Raw genomic sequence first — 19,146 nt, forward strand, 5'->3', positions numbered from 1 at the left:
ATAATTTATTAATCACTTATGCTGATACTGGAAAGGGCAAAGATGTTTACCGGGCAACAGGTGTGGGGCTCTCAGGTTTACTCAACCCAACAGCTGTATCCAGGTTTTTTTTGTCCTGTCTTGTTTAAAAACATTAAGTAGAAGGTTCAAGCTCACATAGCACAAAGCTAATGAAACACAGTTACCTATAAAAAGGAAATAATCTGATAAACCTGGGGCAGGAAAGTCCTTGGCAGCCGCCACGTCTCGGGTTTCACTGGAGCTTCCAGCGGGAGCCGCGTTTGGGAAAACATCTGGTTTCCATGGCCGGGAGCCCCGAGGAGCCGCAGTGTCCCCAGGGGCACTGCCCCAGGGTCAGCCCCACCACCTGGGCAGGGACACGACGTCCCCAGTGCCACTGCCCCAGTGCCCGGGCTCGACGTGGAGGAAACCAGCAGAGCCACGTCATGGAATCATGGAACGGTTTGGGTGGGAAGGGACCACGAAAGATCATCGAGTCCAACCCAACCTCCCTGCGATGGGCAGGGACATCTTTCACCTGCCCTTTCTGTGAATTCTGCCCAGTTATTTGAAATCGGTTAACAACTCGTTGCAGGGAATTTCACAGAGTAATTATATTTTATTCAGGAAAGTATTGCTATCATTTTTTATTTCTCCTACATCCTTCTCTCAGTCAGAACTCAACACAAATTTCTGGGAGAGAATAAGCCTTTGCATTAAAACACCATATTTCCAGGGTTGGTGGTTTTTTTGTTGGTTTGGTTTTGTTTTCCCCTGCCATATGCTTTGGAGGGTACCACATTTTCTTGGCTTTCTGGCTTACAGGTGCAGGTGTTTTCTCTAACATAAACGTATTTTTCCTTCCTGAGCTGATAGAACACAAACACATCATGCCCCATTCGCACTCAGCCACCGCCACCCAGTGTGGTTGTGCCAGAGCTCAAACCTTTGCCAGGCATTTTGTTTTAGGAAAAAAGGTTCAAGGAAAAAAAAAAAAAAAAAAGAAAGAACAGCCCGGAGGTGATGGCCAAGTTTTTCACAGCTACCTGCACAGCTCACGGTCTGGGGTTATTCATTCTGCCTGAAGCCGCTGGGTGCTGTAGTTTTAGTCTGAACTTTACTGACTACATATGAAAAGAATCCGATGTTGTTTATAACATGCACATTTTAATGAAGCAAACATTTCTATTTAATAAGTTATAAGATACAATTTTACAAACCTGCATTTTATTCCAGTTTATTTTGTTTTTACTTCCTAGTTTACAATGTAGTGAGCATTTCACATTAAGGCACAAAAAAAGCACAGTAAAAAAAAAAACCAAACCCAACCTTCCCCTATTGCCCCGATGACTGTGGAGGGTGGGGCATCCACACAGAACTACCGAAATGTGAGCGTGAACTTCTCCCCAGGCAGAGACAGTGACATTTCAACAGGTTTCCAGCAAATCCTACCTTCTCGTAATCGCAGAGTTAAAGCTCATTTGGAGAGTTTACTACAGCCCCTGCAGCTGACGGCAATTCAGATCCGCACTCGGGAAGGAGCACAGAGTAACCCAGGACACACAGACAAGGTGTAATGCAAGTTTGACCCTCAGCAGAAACGCCTTTTGCAGCACAAAGAGGATTTCAGGAGACAGGAGCAGGCTTCAGGCATGTCCTTGGACTGAGATATAACAAAACAACTTGCACCAAACACGGGTTTGTTGATTTGTATTGCTGTCATTGGCAGATCTGCACGCCCGCCCTGAACCCAACCCCAGGTGGGAGGTCCCATCCCCAGGCTGGTTTTGCACCATCTCAGCTACGCAGCATCTCACCTGCCTGAATTTTGGGTCACACAGGTGGCAGCGACACCTGGCTCGCCAAGTTTAGGGGCTTTATTTAACTCAGCCAAACCAGGGGTTGTTCATAAAAATCAGTCACAGAGTGTGAGGAGTCACCTGTAAAGTTACAGAAATTTCACCAGAATCCCAAGCTAATTAAAACTGCACCATGGCCACAAAGCTACCTGTCTAGATTTACAAAGCGTTAACACAGAAAGGCTGAAAGCTTCCAGGAAGCTGTTTTCAGTCTGCTTTTGGTTTGCTATAAAAGAGAAACATTTCCTAAATGTAAACCATTAGCAAAGCATTTTCCAAAACATTTCAAATTTGAGTGGTAAAGCCACTTTCAGTAGCTTTTTATAATGTTAAGCGTTAAAATTGATCAAGTATACAAAGGCACCTATTATAGTACCAGTTTTACCTCATTTCTTTACAGAAAAGAATTTGAACTGGGGACAGCCCAAGTCATATTCCATAACTAAAACGTAAAGTCTCCAGTCAAATAAAATCAGTAGTTAAGATACCCAATTACAAAGACAAATTCCAGTTTTCAATTAACATCTAAAGTCTTTAACATCCGCATGGGAAATTAGTGTCTAGTTATCCACATGATTCTCCAAACATTAACAGTGACCTGGACAGTACTGCAAAGGTACAATCTGAGGAGGACATTAAATAGATCGACATTAGGTTGGTAAGTAGGATAGAAGTGAAATGCTTGTAAAAAAAACCAAAGTTACAGAGTTTATTTCTGACTGTATTGAAATGTGAGCCGTGTGTATCTAGATACTGCATTTTGCGACAGGACTGCACCCAGAACAACTCTACGTCTGGACCGCAAACGCAAAGATCGACTCTGACGCTGGGCGAGTTTAAGGGACGGTGACGTGGAAGGGGCTCCCGGGGATGTGCTCGTCGCCCCATTTCACCGCCAGCACATAGTCACCCCTTTCCTTGACGACATACGTGACGTTGTACTGATGGCTGCCCAAGTGCTTGATGGACACCTCTTCGCACGGTATTGTGGGTCCGTGGACGCCAACTAACAACATATTTGAACCTACAGTGAAATAACAGGCTGTTAGCATTCCGAAGCTTAAATCTACAAGCAGAATTGTACTGTAATATATTAGCTCCATATCACAAGGATTTTGTTATTTTAATTCATGGAGTGGTAGTTTGAGGTATGGCCAAGCTAATTCGGTATCAGAGGGAATTTTATTTAAAAAAAACCCAAAAAACACCCCCTTCAACCTCACAGAGGCAAGGGGTTATTTGTGCATTTGCCAGTCCTGACAGGCTGGAGCACAGGAGACAAACGCTGCTCCTGAAAGCGAGCAGGCATTGCCTTGCAGGGACTTCGTCAGAAGTTAATAGCAGACTAACGAACGCTGCTGGCCTGCCATCCACCCACCGCAGAGCTCCCAGTGATGCCGATCAGCACTCCAGGCTTACTGGAACCCCTTGAGTTGATGCTACAACGCACCACGAGGGCGGCTTCAGCTCAGCAACCTGTTTGTTCTTCTGCCATAACCCTGCGGTTTCTTTCAGGTGCACCTGGCTCAGATGTAATAAAACCGCTTGCAGAGAACTGGCATCCTTACAGGATCAATTTGGTGAACACCACGTAGCATTTAGGGATTTTCTTTAAAACCAGAAGCTCAGGCTCTGAAATTTAACTTTGCAAATTGGTTTAGTGCAAAAAAAGGTCTGGGTAAACCACCCTGACGCCCAGCTGGCTCCTGCACCCATACCTGCTTTGCTGCAGTCCACGGAGAAGGAGCTTTTCTGACCCACAAAAGCCTTTGAGAGTCCTGCTCCCCGGGAAACCACTTTGCTCGCATCCGAGGTGGATTTGGGAATGGTGCTGTAGCAAGTTTCAGTCGACGACCTCGTCACCGACTCTACCAGGATGGAAGAAGTTTCGTTGGCGCTGCCTGGGCTCACCAGTCGCTGTCCTGGAAACAGAAAAGACGCCTGACGTTCAGAGTCACCCCATCTGAAAGGTATTTACAAGGAGGTTTTGAAATCCTCCTAACGACTAGCATGCATTCTGCATCCAAAACGCATTTTCAGAGAGGAGCAATTCCCCACTCCAGTTTTTAAGCCGACATCTTCCAGCAACGCTGGCAGCAATCCCATCCCAGAGCCCTTGAGTGGTTTGAAGGACCACAGGAACTTCAGGATTCATTAAGCAAAGCTGGCTGCTTAAAGAAGAGTTAATTGTGCTCCAACCACCAAATGCCCAAAACAACTCGAGTTGGCAGAAAAGCAGGTGCAATTTTGCAATAACCCGTTTTGAAAGCAGAGCGTGTCCCAGCCCTGCGAGCGCAGTCCCTGCCGTCCGCCCCCAAGAACACCCCGGGCACCAGGAGAGGGTCACTAGCTCAGGGCAGCAGGAGAGATGAACTCCAGCCTGTGCTTAAACACAGCCCTGGAGAGAGACAGAGCTTCCTAAACCAGCCTGCCTTGCACCTAAAAGCCTCCCAGACATTACTGACCTTCGCTTAGGTGGCAACTGCACCCAAATGAGTCCAAGAGGGGCATCGATTATGCTGCCTGAAGGCTTTGCAAGGGGAAAAGTGGGAAAATAAGTCATGCTTCCCCACTACCAACAACCCTAGTGCTAGGTCAGGATTTATTAATAACATTCCCCCGTGAAGCTGTTTGACAGCCCTGCACTGAGCCAAGCTCCGTGACTAACGCTCCTGTAGCCTCTCCCAAGATCCCTCATCTGGGCTTTGGAGGTGATGGGGAGAAATGTTTGGCTTCTCACGTTTTTGGGTGTCTAAACCTGAACGCCGCATTATCTTGGAAGGACATATTTGCTGAATGACACAAACTACTTCAGGCACGCAGTAAATACCGGTTAGCTTTTTACCTGTAACCTTTGCCTTGAAGGGGCTGCCCACTATGTGGTTAGGTCCACCATATTTAACTCCAATTAAATAGTTGCCTGGAGCCATGGGTGTGTACATGACTTTGTAACCTTCTGGAGTTTCCTGGCAGTCCATTTTCACCTTTGATGGCCCTTCAATTGTAACAGAGAGGGTACCTGGACCAGCCTTGGTCGTGTTAATGAAAAACTCCGACTGCAATCCTAGAAAGACGTAGCACAGTAAGACACACTCTTCCTCACACAAGCAGCCTCAGATATTAAACAGGAACAGGTAATTTGGTGCAAGACAAGGCTGGATGCAGGGAGGGACAGTACGCACCCTCCCAGCATCCTTACACGGACCAGGGGCTCTGCGCCCCAGCAAAGTCCCCACCGACACCCCGGCTCCCTCCTCCGCTCACTGCCCATCGCTGTGCGGGTCATGAGAACCCTTCAAGACCAAAGTGGAAATAATTCAGCATCAAAAAATTGGCTTAGGGAGAAAACTCTTAGAACAAGAGCTCTTCTGCTGGATGTCACAGCCCGTGCCAGCGCAGCCTCTGCTCGGAGCGTCTCACTGCCAGGGGTGTAAACCAGCAGCAAAGAGCCCACAAAAAAGCAGAAGAACCGAGGGGCAGGAGATCTCTTGGAAGAGATGGGTGTTTGAACTGCTCGGCAATGGCACTGCAAGCAGTTTGTGGAAACAAAAGCTTGTTTAATTGCAGCATCTGGTTAACATAGCTGAATTACTGCTGCTAGTGCTAAGCCAATGACATAATGCCAGCAACATAAGAAAAAAAAATGAAGCAAGGCTTTCAGCCCCCAAATAATTTACTGTCAAACTCTGGCTTCAAATATTTACGATCTTTGGGCTGTTGTATCAGATACTGCTGAGGAAGAATAAAGTGCCTGAACTCAATGAAAACCAGGACGGTTATGGGAAAGTTTACTACAGCCACGACTGAAGCATGCGAGCACGGTGTTAAACCAGGGAGAAGTTTCCAGCTTCTCCACACAAGAGGCTGGAGTGTTGCAATGCTGGAAGAACCCGGCTCGGGCAGGGGATTGTACCATCTCCCAGCGCTTCGGCAGTGAACCTCGCTGGCACCGCCTGCCCGGGAGGTACGGCCGGCAGCTTGCAACACGCACCGCTCAACCAGAGGAAAATTAAATTTCCAAAGCCAGCGAAGCTTCACGGCTTCTCGCTGAAGACCCCTTGCTCTGAAGTCACCGCTTTCTCGCCGTGCCCCGGCTGAAGGCTCGCATTGTCGGGGCTGCAGACACGCGTCCCTCCGCGGGGACAACTCAGGTGCTCGGCACCAGCTGCTGAAACCGCGACACTGGGTCATTGTTCAGACACGCTGCTCAGCAGCTCCCAGGGCACCCGCTCTTGGCAGCGGCCAGGATTCAACAGGGGGGCAGAGACTAACTATGCTGAAGTTAAACAGTCTATTTAGATTAAAAACAACCCCAAGCACCTTTATAGATGGAGAAAAATTCCCCTGTCCCTTATGCATCAGTGGCTAGTATTAACGAGTGCTTTTGTTTCCATCTATTAAAGCAGCACAGGCTGTAATATCTTTATTTTATATAGTGTAGCCACATGCTTCCAAAACTAACTGCTTGGTTTCTCTAGAACAGCAGAAGCTTTGAATGAATAACTGCAGTATTTTTTTTTCCAGGGAAGAAAAAAAAAAATAAAGGTATAAAATGGAACCCACACAAGACAGCAGTAGATAGAATAAAGGGAAACAGCTATTGCCTTGTGCATTAAAAGGAAAAAAAAAAAAGAAAAAAAAAATCAGTTTTATTCTGCTACTCTCTTGTGTGTTGCCTGAGAAAACACACAATTAAATACATCAAAGTGCATATCCTGGAATGTTTTCATATTTTCTTACAAAGGCCATAAATCACATAAATGAAAAAAAAAAAGCAAACCCTACATTCTGGAGTTGAGAACTATTAGATGGGGCAACCACAGCAGATAACCAGGTGTCAGATTTCCAAGAAGCGGCAGCGTTCCCGTTGCGTCGGAAGCACGTTCAGCGCACTACAAACCGAACAACCCACCCTACTCCCTCCGGTTCACGCGTCATTTTACATTTAACCTGGAATTTCCTAGAGGTGCAAGCCCCAAAGAAAAGGGAACTGAGTACACACCCTTGCACCCATTTAATTAACAGGGGGATGCAAGTTAATGACTCCTTCAACTAGACAGCTGTCTCCGTTCACAAAAGCATGTTACAGACGTCACGTCCACCCGTGGGAGGGAGCCGGAGCAGCTCTGGAGCTCCCGGGACCACCGACGTGGAGCTGAGCTAACGGCAGAGCCGCAGCCCCACCGCCCAGTCCAACGAGCCTGTGCTGCAGTCCTGCTCTGCAGAGGCTTTCCGTTCATCAGGGCTCCGTACAGCCTGCAGACTCGCTAACTGATGGTTCTAAGACTTGAGGAGCATGCGAGAAAGCAAAAATTAGCTTGCGCCCAGGTCGGCAGAGAATGGGGGTTAGTTCAGCTGCCTTAGCAGGGAAAGTCATGTAAAAATACACCCAGGGGCAGGTCCGGGCGCTCCCAGAAAGCCGAAGCGCGCGCAGGTCGGTGCGGGAGCTCAAGGAGGGTTACCCGTGGTGCCGCTCTCCAGGCCGGAGCCGTAGGCTGTGACCAGCGCGGGGTTGCCGGCCTGGCCGGGCTCGCCGACGCGCACGCGGAACGGGCTGCCCACCACGTGGCTGCCGTTGAACTTCACGTCGATCGAGTGGATCCCGTTTTCGTGGGGGATGAACCGCACAGCGTACTTGTCTGCAAGAAAGAAGCGGCTTAGCTGGTGCATCAGAACAATAAACAGCAATTAAACGCAACGCAGGGCTGGTTGGCAGCCCTAGCAAGGCTTCTGTAATGTTTTAACTTATTTGGGTCCCAGCTTAAGCAAGCTCAGCTACACAAGCTGCTAAGCTCATATTTAAGTAGGAAAACACCTTATTTATCACAGGAGGTGTCACGGGTTGCATTTTCACCTTGTCTACCAGGACCTGATCTCAATTGTCATCTAGTCTGCAGGGTGAGTTTTTAGGGTTATTTTCCTCACATGTGCACTCAACACGACAACTTAGTCACAGCCCAAGCTGTTGGCAGCCAAGGGAGCAGCACAGAGAAGAAAAGCAGCTGGTAGGAACAAGCCAGATCTTACCAGCGGGCTGAGCACGCTGCTCTGACACCACAGACACTGCACCTTTACTTAATAAACTATGTCAGCAATTTGCCGATATTTAACATTTCTGATCGCACGTTAACCCAGAGGAGGGACTGATCTTCCCCAGCTGGACAGCTGCTGTCTGCCCATAGTACAGACCAGAACTCCTTCAGACTTTAAGTGAAACAGAAGAGCTCGTTGCCGAAACAGGTGCTGAGCTTTCTGTAGTGTTTGCTTACATTCAACTTCTTTGACATTTGGTATGAAGGAGTGAGTGAGAGTTAAAAATAAACTATTACTCAAAGATGGTAGCATACCTTTGAAAAATAAACTTCTTCCCCATTTAAATTCAACAACCACATCATATTTTATTTTTGACTAATATCACTGTACCTCCATGAGCAAGCCAAGACTGAAATATCTGTATCTTACACAGGGCTCAGTTATTTCATGGGCTATCGAGGAAAAGTGTGGATGTAAACCTGACCCAACAACTCTTGACACCAAGAAGTCACTCTCCAAGCAACGTGCTTGTCCCTTGGGCACACTGGTCACAAGCCAAAGGGACTAAACCCCCTTGCTATGGGGCAGCGAGCGTGTTTTGGAGTTCCCTCGGTTTGTTTTGACCGAGGTCAAGCCGTGCTCACCTGGCTCCAGCTCGGACACGTGGCATTCTTCTACCGCTCCGGAGGGGCTGTGGACTTTAGCATCGATCTTGCCCTTTGCCCCGTTCAGCCTTATAGCAAAGGATGCCGGCTGATTAACTTTTAATCCAGACTCCTGAGAATGCAACAGTCAGATTATCAAATTTAAACTTCTCATTTCAGACAGCACAAGATTTGTGGCAGGGAAATAACCACTTTGGCTTTTTTTTTTCCCAAAAGATTTCAACCAAAGGCCTAAAGTTGCAATTTGCATTAACTTTCAAATCAGACGCTCTCTCCCTCTGAGGGAGTGGGTGATTTAGGAGTCGCCCACATTGGCCAGGCTGATTTTTCCCATGGCAATAGACTGTTTCTGGAATCCAGGTGACTGCCAAATCAGGCAGAGGCAGGATTACAAGATTAGTGACCTGTTATCACTGAGGTCAGTCCCCCAATATTCAGGCACTTGATATAAAGATGTTTAAGTTATAGCTCTATTTTCAGCCTGGTTCGTTCATTCATTCATTCCAGATTCATCCAGGAAAAAGTCCCTGATAATGCAGTTGTCTGAAAGAGCAATATGCCTGTTTACATTTGCCACAAGAGGCTACATTTAGAACGTCACCACAAGATGTCTTAGCATGAGAAGATAACTTAAAACACAAAACCAGATGCTGCCGCGCTGTCAGGCCATCGGGAGAAGGCGAGGCAGCTTGGCATCCATGTGGCACCAGTCGTCACCCAGAGCACTCCGGGCAGGAATATTTTACGCTGAACATACTTTACCTGACTTCATTTTCAGTTAAATCCTGAAGAGGGAAATAAATGCAACTGAGTAGAACTGAGGTACAATGTATAAAGCAAGTCCCTGATGTGGGTTTAGCGGAGGCTGATGCTGCACACTGTGCTCCGTTACCGAATACTCAGCTTTATCTGCCTCTCCAGAACTTAATTGAAGCGAGTATTCCTGTCAAAGAGTCTTTAAATGAAACACAAGAGAAACATCAATACCACAGCGACTAATTAACGCCCTTGTAACTCCTGGTTAGAAGAGATACTATCGGATCAGGCTGTCGCGATTCATTTACACAGCCAAGGTGGAGGAGTCCTGCAGCCCAGGCAAACTCCTGGGGACCACAGCTGGGACACCTCCAAAAAAAAAAAAATAAAAGCCTCAACTGAAGTACTAATTGCTTATCACCCCTCGATGAGGACAGAGGTACAGTATAATTAGACTGAGATTCTCAGTCTCATGTCCAAGTTTCTGGCTTTGGAAGTTTAAGTCAGGCCTTTAATGTTACTTGTACTTTAATACACGTAACCACACACACACAAAATAATATGGTGAGGTTAACAGATGAGCCCAGACCAACTACAAAGCTGGGACTCACTCTGAGACTTGCTGCCGTTTATGAACCGAGGTGCAACTTTGTGGTTTTGTGGCATCAGCCAGAGCAAATCTGTGCTCTGACCTCACGGCAGGGCCCCCTCCATCCGCCCACATCAAGCTTTAGCTCCTCAGCACTATTCCAGAGCCTCTTTCTTATTCTTAATTCGCAGGCATCACCGCCTGCAATACACATGGGTGAGCCTTCTGCCTTCAAGGTCTGGCTACCCAGAGCTGGGCCAGCTCTCCTGGCCAAGTTACCAAGGGGCCAGCTGCCAAAAACCTCTCTCTGGCTGCAAGCTGAGCTTGAAAACAAGAACCAACCAGGGCAAGGCTGTCACTGAGAAGAGACAGCCACTTTAGCCTCAGAGAACAAGGGCGAAATCAGTCTCCGTGGCGAGCTGTGGAGATGTTTCCTTATGTCTCACCTGAAGGCTAGTGACAGTGAGCCTGCGAGCATCGTCGGAGGGGGCGATGACGGGAACCAGGTAGGGGCTTTCAGGAATGTGCTCGTCATTGAACTTTATGGACACCTCATAGTTGCCTGGGGGAAAAAAAGAAGCAGTGGCTGTACTTAGTATGTTTGAAAGTCGCATTCAGTGTTATTTCAGTACAATTTGGTGCTGGTACATACCTGGCTCTTGAACTATGTATGATACACCACAAGATCCATCTTTATGGTCCTCAAAGGCAATTTCTGCTTTACTTGGGCCTTCTACAGCAATAGACAGTCCTCCAGCTCCAGCTTCCCGTGTCCATATACTGAACTCAGCTGTTGAAGCACATGAGAGCACACACAAGTGTAAGTTTGCTGTCGCTGGGTTTCAGCTTCTTCCCAACAGACCACGCAGCATCCTGTACTTATGCGTATGAGAAATGGTTCCTCGCCTCACCATCCTGGGGGATAACACTTCAGAGTCTCTTGGAGAACCTTCCATTAGCCTTGAATTAACCCATCAGCCCTGCACAGCACACCTTACAACCTCCAGCTCGTTCCATGAGAGCACTCGCTTTCCGAAACGTGCATTTCCAGACTTCCCCATCCGCATGATTCACCAGTATTGTTTCTCTGTGTTTCTCTACTAACTGTTCCCTGGCTTGGGGTGACCTACTGTGTTTCACCAACGTCTGCTCAAGCTCATAAGAGGAGAAGCCAACAGAAATCAGAGCACTGTGCTGGGGAGCTGTGCCCAGCAGGCACCAGAGCCTCGTGAGAGCAGAGGACTCACCTGGGACGCCCGTCTCTCCGCGCTCCAGCCCCGGGCCTCCAGCTCTCACTTTGTGGGCTCCTCCCTCGCCCAGCGGCCCCACGGTGAACTGGAAGGGGCTGCCCGGCACCGGCTGCCCTCTGTATTTCACATCCACAGTGTGCACCCCCATTTCTTGTGGCACAAAGCGGACGCAATAGGTGTTTTTGTCAGCTTCTACGATTTCTGCATCAAAGGTTCTTCCGGAGGGACTAGTCACCTGGGCTGTCATATCCCCACAATTGATTTCTAACAAGAGGAGAATTTAAAAAAATGCAGATTAGAAAGTACAAAGGGTTTGGTATTTCGTTTTTGGAAGCAGGACCTGAGCTCAAGTGCTTACACAGTACAAAAGACAGGAGAGGCACGTAGGTGCCAGGCTGTACACTCAGCTGGGAACGTGCTGCCCAGCAGCAAACCCGGCCAGGTACAGCTCACCAGGTGCTATGGAGGCAAATAAAGAGACTGGCTAAGCGCAGCCCACTAAGACTGGCCTAACGTGATTCACATTTGTCAGACAGCAGGACAAACACATAACAGCCAACATGATGATCTCAAAACCCCAGAGACAGAGTGAGCTGTGCTGCCCGTTCTCCAGCCTGCTGCACACAGAACAGATTCGGGCCCCTCTGGTATTTATTTCTCCATATGTTGATCATCATTATGCTTACTTTTAACCGTTCAAAGAGACCACACTACCAGTGTTTCTTCCCTAAACTCTCTTAATATGAGGAAGTCTTAACACTGAAGTTCCTATTTCCACTGCTTCAGGCACGCCCACAAAACACAAGTGCAAGTTATGGTTACAGGGATAAGGACGTTCCTTACCTGGGATTTTTAGGTTCAGATCACATATACTGCCTACGGTTGCAACAGAGGGAGCCCGTCTTGTTCGTGTGATGCTCTCCTTAACTCTTCCTTCACCACTTATCTTCACAGTGAATGGGCTGCCTGTAGGGAGCACAGCGAGTCATTCCTCCTCTGCTCACTAAGCACCGCAGCGAGGGGAGGAGGGAAACCTTCTTCTGACTTGGACCGTACCACAGGGGAGGTTTTAGAGCCAGCTAACAGTTGGGTCCAAGTGAAACACACCAATGGAACCAGAACAGTTTGGGAGGCTTGCTGCTTTTGGAGGGTACCGGTAGAACCATAGAAACACTTTGGTTGGAAGAGACACTCAAGATCGAGTCCAACCGTTACCCCAACACCAGCATTACCCCATGTCCCTGAGAACCTCATCTCCGTCTGTCCAACCCCTCCAGGGATGGTGACTCCAGCACTGCCCTGGGCAGCCTGTTCCAATGCCCCACAGCCCTTTGGGGAAGAAATTGTTCCAAAGATCCAACCTCAACCTCACTGGCGCAACCTGAAGTAGGTGGGTAGGACCTCTTTGAATCTTTGGGACTCACGGTATGAGCCAGATCACACAGCCCACACAAGGTTCCAGTGCACTGGCCAGATGAGTAAGACTTTTGCTGTACTAACCAGAAAGTTGCCAAACGTTCCTACCTACCTGGAATATGTTCGTCTGCAAATTTAGTGGACACGATGTACACGCCAGGTACGGTTGGAAAATAGGACACCTTGCAAGTTCCATCTTCTAGGTCTTCAGTTTGGATATCAACCTTGCTGGGTCCTTCGACTGCCAGTGAGATCCCACCATAACCTGCAATACAGCTAAGTTAGCCTCAGATTTTCAGAGTGCTGTTATAAATTTGACATAAAATAGTAGTATTGTAGCGAGTTGGTATGTTTGTATCAGAATGGGCGCATGGGAGTAGCATGATGCCTTAATGATATTTTCGCAGTCTTGGTCAGTCACATATTTAAGGCACAGCAGGCACTCGGCTCCTAAAACGCTCTGACCAAATTCCCTTTTCTTCATGAATGTTGAAAAGCCCGGCTAAGGCTCCACATTAAACCAACAGGGAAATATCCTCCTCGTTTCCTTCTGGCTGTACATGACACTAGACCCAGCACCACCAAACGAAAGAAAAGCATCAGTGCCTCAGTCAAAGTCCCTGTTGGCTGTAACAGAAGACATCAGCCGAGACACTGCAAAGTATTTTAGAAGTTAATAGCAATGTCTGTAGTTAATAACTGACAATAATGACCGTGCATATTTAATACACTATTTGTACGCGCTGCTTTGCAGCTTACAGCCTGGTAGTCACACACAAAGGAAGACAATGCTTTCATTTAGAGAGGGTACGGATCCCACAGCCTCTCACCGCCCCTTTGCAATGGAGCTAACCTGCATCTCTGGTGTCTACAATGAAGTCACACATTTCGAAGGTTCGTCCTTCTACCAAGCCACGTCCAAAAACTCTGGCTCGTCTGGCATCTCCTATCTCCGACTGGACCACCATGATTGTCACAGGGCTGTTTGGTACGTGGCTCCCATTTTTCTTGATGCTAACCAGATGTTCTCCTACTTCTCGTGGAATGAATGAGATGCCTACAAAGCAGGGAAATGTGGCAAAGTTACTCGCTTTTCCTGCATGCTACGCTTGATTAAAAAGCCTTAACCACACTGAGAAATGAAATACTGAAAGAGCGCGTTGAACTGTTGCTCTCAAACAGGCCACAAAGCCATTCACGTATGCTGACAGGAAGCACTTCGATCACAACCTGGCATGTCACATGAAAACACAAGAAATCATTCATACTCCTCTGTCTTTGGCTGACAGCATCAAACAATATGAACCACTTGGTTTGATGAGGCTCCTCTGGGATGGGGCAGAGAAGTCAGGCATTTTATACAGCAAAGCCAACTGAAGAAGAGGCTCCTCCACCGCTCTCTGGGATCAAGGCTATCGGAGCTTACCGATGTGGTTATTGGGCAGCCTCTTCAGGAGACAGGGCTCATCACGACCCGATGGGGCTTTAATGCTGGCGGTAAGGAGGCTGAGATCGGTCTCGTTGATGTCCAACAAAAAGTCAGCAGCTGAACCAAGTTTAACCTGGGACCGCCTTCTGTTATCATCTATATAAAGAGAAACGAGTCAGGAAATATTACAGGGTTAAGTGCAGAAAAAGTCTAAGTACTTCATGTTCCTGCCACAAACCGGGTCCCCCATGCTATTAGAGGTTAATTTTCATTATGAAGTGCTTCCAGAAGTCTGAACTTCATACCTGTGATCTTGGCCGTGAAGGGGCTGCCCGGAATGTGCTTGTCGTTGTACTTCACCAGGATGCTGTAGTTCCCAGGCAGAGTAGGCAGGTATGTGACCGTGCACGTCCCGTCTTTGTTATCGATGCAGCTGATCTCTGCTTTAGAAGGTCCTTCAATAGCCAAGTCCAGCCCACCTGGGAAACAAGGAGAACAGCACTTCTGTAAATCTTTGTGCACACCAAGTCCAGAGACTTGCTCCAAAGAGGAAGATCCCGTACTTGGTACTGAAAATGCAGCTTAGATGACATTTTCTCAAAGGACAGCAGCAAAAAAAGCTCAGGCCAATCCACTAAGACCAGAACTCTCTTCAGTCTGTTAGATTTACCTGTGATTCCAGATCCAGTCATCACCCACTAGATCTAAGCTGCCTTCAGTTTGTTTTTAATTAAACAAATCATTTGCACCCTGTACCACAAGACACATCATCTGCTCTCAGGAAAAGGTAACAAAACCATTTTTCCTGCAAGTTATCACACCAGAGATTCATAGTTGGATAGATGAATGCAAACTAATGGCCAATGCACATTACGCTCCCAAGAAGATCTTAGTTTAGGGTTAGGATGGGTTTAAAGAACAGACTTACCCTCTCCTGCATCTTCCGTGACAATGGTGAAAGTTGCTGGTTTATTGGCAACCCCATAAATAAGGCCAGGCCCATAAGCAGACACACTGCCGCTGTTTGGATAATTCACATAGAACTGCAGAGGGCTCTCTAAAGAGGAAGAAAAAAAAATAAAAGACACTTTTGAGGATAAGTGGCCTGGATTGCAAGAACAAAACAGACATCAAGCTCCTTCAACCCAATGGGATCTTATTCCTGTGCCTTCTCCAATGCCATTCTCACTACTTGATATCTGAAGAACTTTTAATGCACTTAAAAAAACGAATAAGCCTCCCCTTTCATCTTCAAAAGATACTTCTCTGCAATTTGCTCCATATTCAGTCATGACAAAGTGTTACTCAAATTACCAGAGATAAGCTTCAATGATGTTGTAAAGGGTCTTATTCATTACAAGTTTATTTTTAGCACACTAAATCAGAACATGACTCAGAAGCAGGCTTTCAGTTCAGGCACAGATCCTGAATTTTGGTAGCTCGGAATTAGGAAATAGCAGCACACATTGTCTGACTCGATGAACATGAAGCAGCAAATTTGAAGGGTATCCAAAACCATATTTGCCAGCCTCAGATTAGCTAAACTGGTGCACAAGAACAAAAAGTACAGTCACCAATGGCCAATAATGGTTTCAAAAAAAGGCACAGAGAGCAATTAAGTCCAAAGCCAGATCTTCCAGCTGAGACAGTAGCAAGTTTGATTCACGATAGCCTTCAAAAAGGAAATATTAAAGCACATCATTCTTCTGTCCAGGTGCAGGGGAATGGTCTTACTGAACTGATACATCCAACAGTTTGGCACTTCTGGAGGTGCTGGATCCAAAGAAAGTGCTTAAGATACTGAACTAGCAGATTTTTTTTGCCCCAGGCAGAGAAGAGGAAGAGAAGGAAAAGGATTAAAGGCCACGGTTTCTGTTTGTTAAGAAGCAGCCAGGAGGAAAGAAAGATTACAGCATAGTGTGCATGTGTTTTATTTTATTGCAACAAGATGGAAAGAGTAACTATAGTGTTTTAGCCACTTAGTCCTCCCCACAGATCAAAGATTTTATGCCAATGCAGTTTTAAGGATAAACATATACTGTAACCACTAGTTTTGTTGAGCACCATGGCAATAAATTTCAACCTGAAAAAAAAATGGTAGTTTGAAAATTGTATGTTTCTTCTTCATAATAAAATGCCACAAAAGCTGGTTTCCAAAACCAAAATCCATTTTAAGCCTGGCTGGTACTATTAAACCACAATGGAAGCTCACATGTGCTGGCACTTACTCCTTTTGCTTTAGTTTCTCTCTGACCGCGTGCAGATGAACCGCTGCTGAGCAGCAAGAAGTCCCAGGCAGTTCTTACTGCAGCGTGTAGAACCAAGCTATAGGAACCTGAACAGGGAGCAGATGCAGCAGCAGGACACTGCGCTCGGATTTGTGTCACCTGCTTTGTCAGACTCACCTGGGATGTGCTTTCCCATGTATTTTATGTGCATTTCATGCAGCCCGACCTCAGTAGGAGCGTATCTCACTGTTACTGTGCCGTCTTTGTTATCCACGATATCAGGCGTATCCGTCTTCCCAGAGGGCATGTGTACTTCACCTACAAAAAGGCGTCCTGGGAGTTACAGAAGGAGAAGCCGCCTGCTTCCCCTCTCCCACCCACAAAGAATCGTCTAGCCCTTTTAAACGAGCCTTTTAAGTTGTTAAATTCCTTACCCACAGGCACAAATAGGAGATGAATGGGAACACTAACCAGACATGTTTTCTACTTAAGCTACATGAATGCAAGGGGGTGGTAGACATCTGGCAAACAGTCCTGCGCCCTTACAAACTCTCCAGGCAGAGCTGTTTGCTGCAGCCACTGCGATTCCCACAGCAAGGTCCAGGAAAGGCACCGATCTACCTCCTTGCAAGATGCATCCTCTCCTGTGGCTCTTTGGAAAAGGAAAAGTCAACTGACCCTTCAGCAGGGACAGAGCAGGGCTGGGGGTGGGATTGCTGAGCCAGAGGGCAGGAGGGGACACGTGTGTGCAGGAGCTCGGTGCCACCGGGGCGTTACTGGGGGATTAAACTGTTTTGCAGCATCTGCACAAAATAAATAATGGAGCTTAACAAGGATGCACATAGCTGCTGCAGAGGGGAAGAAGCACCAACGGTTCCTGCAGCGCAGCAGCTCCCAGTTTAGCGCTGAGGACCAAGAATCGCCTCATTTAACTCCAAGCATCGGCAGGGCGTATCCTGCTCACCCTCAGTGGGTGCCACTTGATGTGAAATTAAACAACTAAGTTGCTGGCAGGATACAATCCTCCCCCACACACTGTGGTCCAGACCACCCAGGCTCTTCGCTGCAAATGGATAAACATGCTAACAAAAAGCAAAACTTCCCCGAGAGGCTACACGTACTCCAGGTACCTGTTATTTCTCCTTTCCTCACGGCAAAAGGGATAACCATATCAAAGGGCCGGAATCCCATGCCGTTCATGTCTCCAACTGGGACATAAGCTTCTTCTGTGACCTAAAGGAAGCAAAAGGATGGGACATTTCAAAAAAACATGGTAAGACCCAAAGGAGCACCGAGCAACTCCACAGTGAGCAGAAGCAGCGGGGAGCGTGGGGTGATTATCGCAGCCGGCCAAGGACTGGGCTCAACCCAAGCCGTGTCGGCCAAGCTCTCCTTCCTAACACCGCCACACCGCAGAGCAGAGCGAATCAAACACGGTGCCAACAGAAGACATGCTGGAAAAAAGTTTAAAAAAGAGATAAAAATGGAACACAAAGGGATGGAAGACAATGTAGCGCACGCAAGACCCAAAGTGGCTCCGTCTGAAAGGATTTAGTTGCTTAAGGCCTGGAAGAGAAAGTGATTCTTGAATGGGGCAGAGTGATTGCAACACAAAATGGACAAAAGAAACAAGTTTCACAATGCGACTCTGGACTTAAGACACTGTGCTATTTTACTGGGAAAACAAAGCGATGCACTCAAGTTGCTTTTGCCAGCAGTAGACATTGCAGAAGTAGAAGCTGTAGGTGTAATGATCCTCTTCGTGTTTAAATGAGAATTAATTTGGAGACTGCCTTCAAGCAGCAAAGAAAAAAACAAGGTCTGGATCTCAGGAACAATTGATCAAACAGAAAGAATGAACACAATGACCAGAGCGATTCAAGCAGTCCCAAGAAGCAGGCTGTCATCTGAAATGGAACACAGATGGGGGGAAAAACAGCTGAAAAAATGTAAAAATTGTGTACCCAAGGGCGGAATCCGGCGGGGGAGGCGCCCAGTGGCTCCTGCGACCGCACAGTGGCATCATCCGCATCTACAGCCTGGGCAGGGTAAAGGCAGGTTTAGGTGTTATTCTGGTGTGGAGACGTTCCCACCTTTCCCAGTAGAGAACACGTCTCCTTCCAGCTCCTCAACACCGTCCTCCCCCGGTGCAGCCCTCCCAGTCCTCCCACCAACACAAGGACCTGGATCCAGCCCGGGGTGCTGGGAACTGCCTGTGTCCCCAGGCACAGGTCACCAGTGGCACAGCAATGGGACAAAGGCGGTACGTGCCGTTGTTGGGAACTTGGGAGGGAATCATGGAACAGTTGGGGTTGCAGGGACCTCCCCAGCTCCCCCAGGGCCCCCCCTGCCATGAGCAGGGACATCTGCACCAGCTCAGGTTGCTCAGAGCCCCGTCCAGCCTGGCCTGGGATGTCTCCAGGGATGGTTCAGCCACCACCTCTCTGGCCAACCTGGGCCAGGCTCTCACCACCCTCGGGCAAAAATTTCTTCCTCACGTCTAGCCTGAATCTCCCTCCTTTAGTTTAAAACTGCTGGAAAGCAGCGTCTAAACACTGGTGGAACTGAATTTCAGAGTTGCTTTTTTATGGGATTGGCATGGAGGGGAAGTGAGAGGTTTAAACCCAAGATGCAAGTCCCCGAGCACCGTGTGAGCTGGGGACAGGACAGCCTGTCACCACCGCGGGACGGCAGCTCCCGGCTCCTGCCCTTGGGTGAACGACCCAGACGCAGCCCACGTCCAGCCATCAGTGCAAAGCTGGTTTTCTGATTCATCACTAGGACAGCGTTGTCAAGACACCAAATGTGTTTTCCCCTGGTCACAGCCTCCCTTCCCACCAGACATGCCAAGGATGACTTGCACGTTCCCGTCCCCCCACTTAAGGCACCCAGAGCAGCCGGGGCTCCCACCCACCCATGGG

At 47.8% G+C, this 19,146-nt stretch overlaps 1 protein-coding gene across 2 annotated transcripts in view; it reads right to left on the reverse strand.

The window, feature by feature from the left end:
• Positions 1-1,221: 1,221 nt before the first annotated feature.
• FLNB (filamin B) overlaps positions 1,222-19,146 on the reverse strand; it is a 72,007-nt gene continuing 54,082 nt past the window's right edge. Inside the window, exons 30-46 of one of the 2 annotated variants that reach the window (XM_065642898.1) lie at positions 18,190-18,264; positions 17,356-17,458; positions 16,403-16,543; positions 14,926-15,054; positions 14,303-14,476; positions 13,995-14,153; positions 13,422-13,625; positions 12,681-12,833; positions 11,996-12,118; positions 11,150-11,416; positions 10,555-10,692; positions 10,349-10,464; positions 8,537-8,669; positions 7,322-7,498; positions 4,705-4,923; positions 3,578-3,781; positions 1,222-2,883 (exon numbers count right to left, since the gene is read on the reverse strand). In XM_065642898.1, coding sequence (XP_065498970.1) covers positions 2,696-2,883; positions 3,578-3,781; positions 4,705-4,923; positions 7,322-7,498; positions 8,537-8,669; positions 10,349-10,464; positions 10,555-10,692; positions 11,150-11,416; positions 11,996-12,118; positions 12,681-12,833; positions 13,422-13,625; positions 13,995-14,153; positions 14,303-14,476; positions 14,926-15,054; positions 16,403-16,543; positions 17,356-17,458; positions 18,190-18,264 — 2,703 coding nt within the window. In that variant the 3' untranslated portion in view covers positions 1,222-2,695. The remainder of the gene's footprint in view (positions 2,884-3,577; positions 3,782-4,704; positions 4,924-7,321; positions 7,499-8,536; positions 8,670-10,348; positions 10,465-10,554; positions 10,693-11,149; positions 11,417-11,995; positions 12,119-12,680; positions 12,834-13,421; positions 13,626-13,994; positions 14,154-14,302; positions 14,477-14,925; positions 15,055-16,402; positions 16,544-17,355; positions 17,459-18,189; positions 18,265-19,146) is intronic. The other variant, XM_065642897.1, reaches the window with a different exon arrangement.

This window comes from Caloenas nicobarica, chromosome 11, assembly GCF_036013445.1.
Source record: "Caloenas nicobarica isolate bCalNic1 chromosome 11, bCalNic1.hap1, whole genome shotgun sequence".
Lineage (NCBI taxonomy): Eukaryota > Metazoa > Chordata > Aves > Columbiformes > Columbidae > Caloenas > Caloenas nicobarica.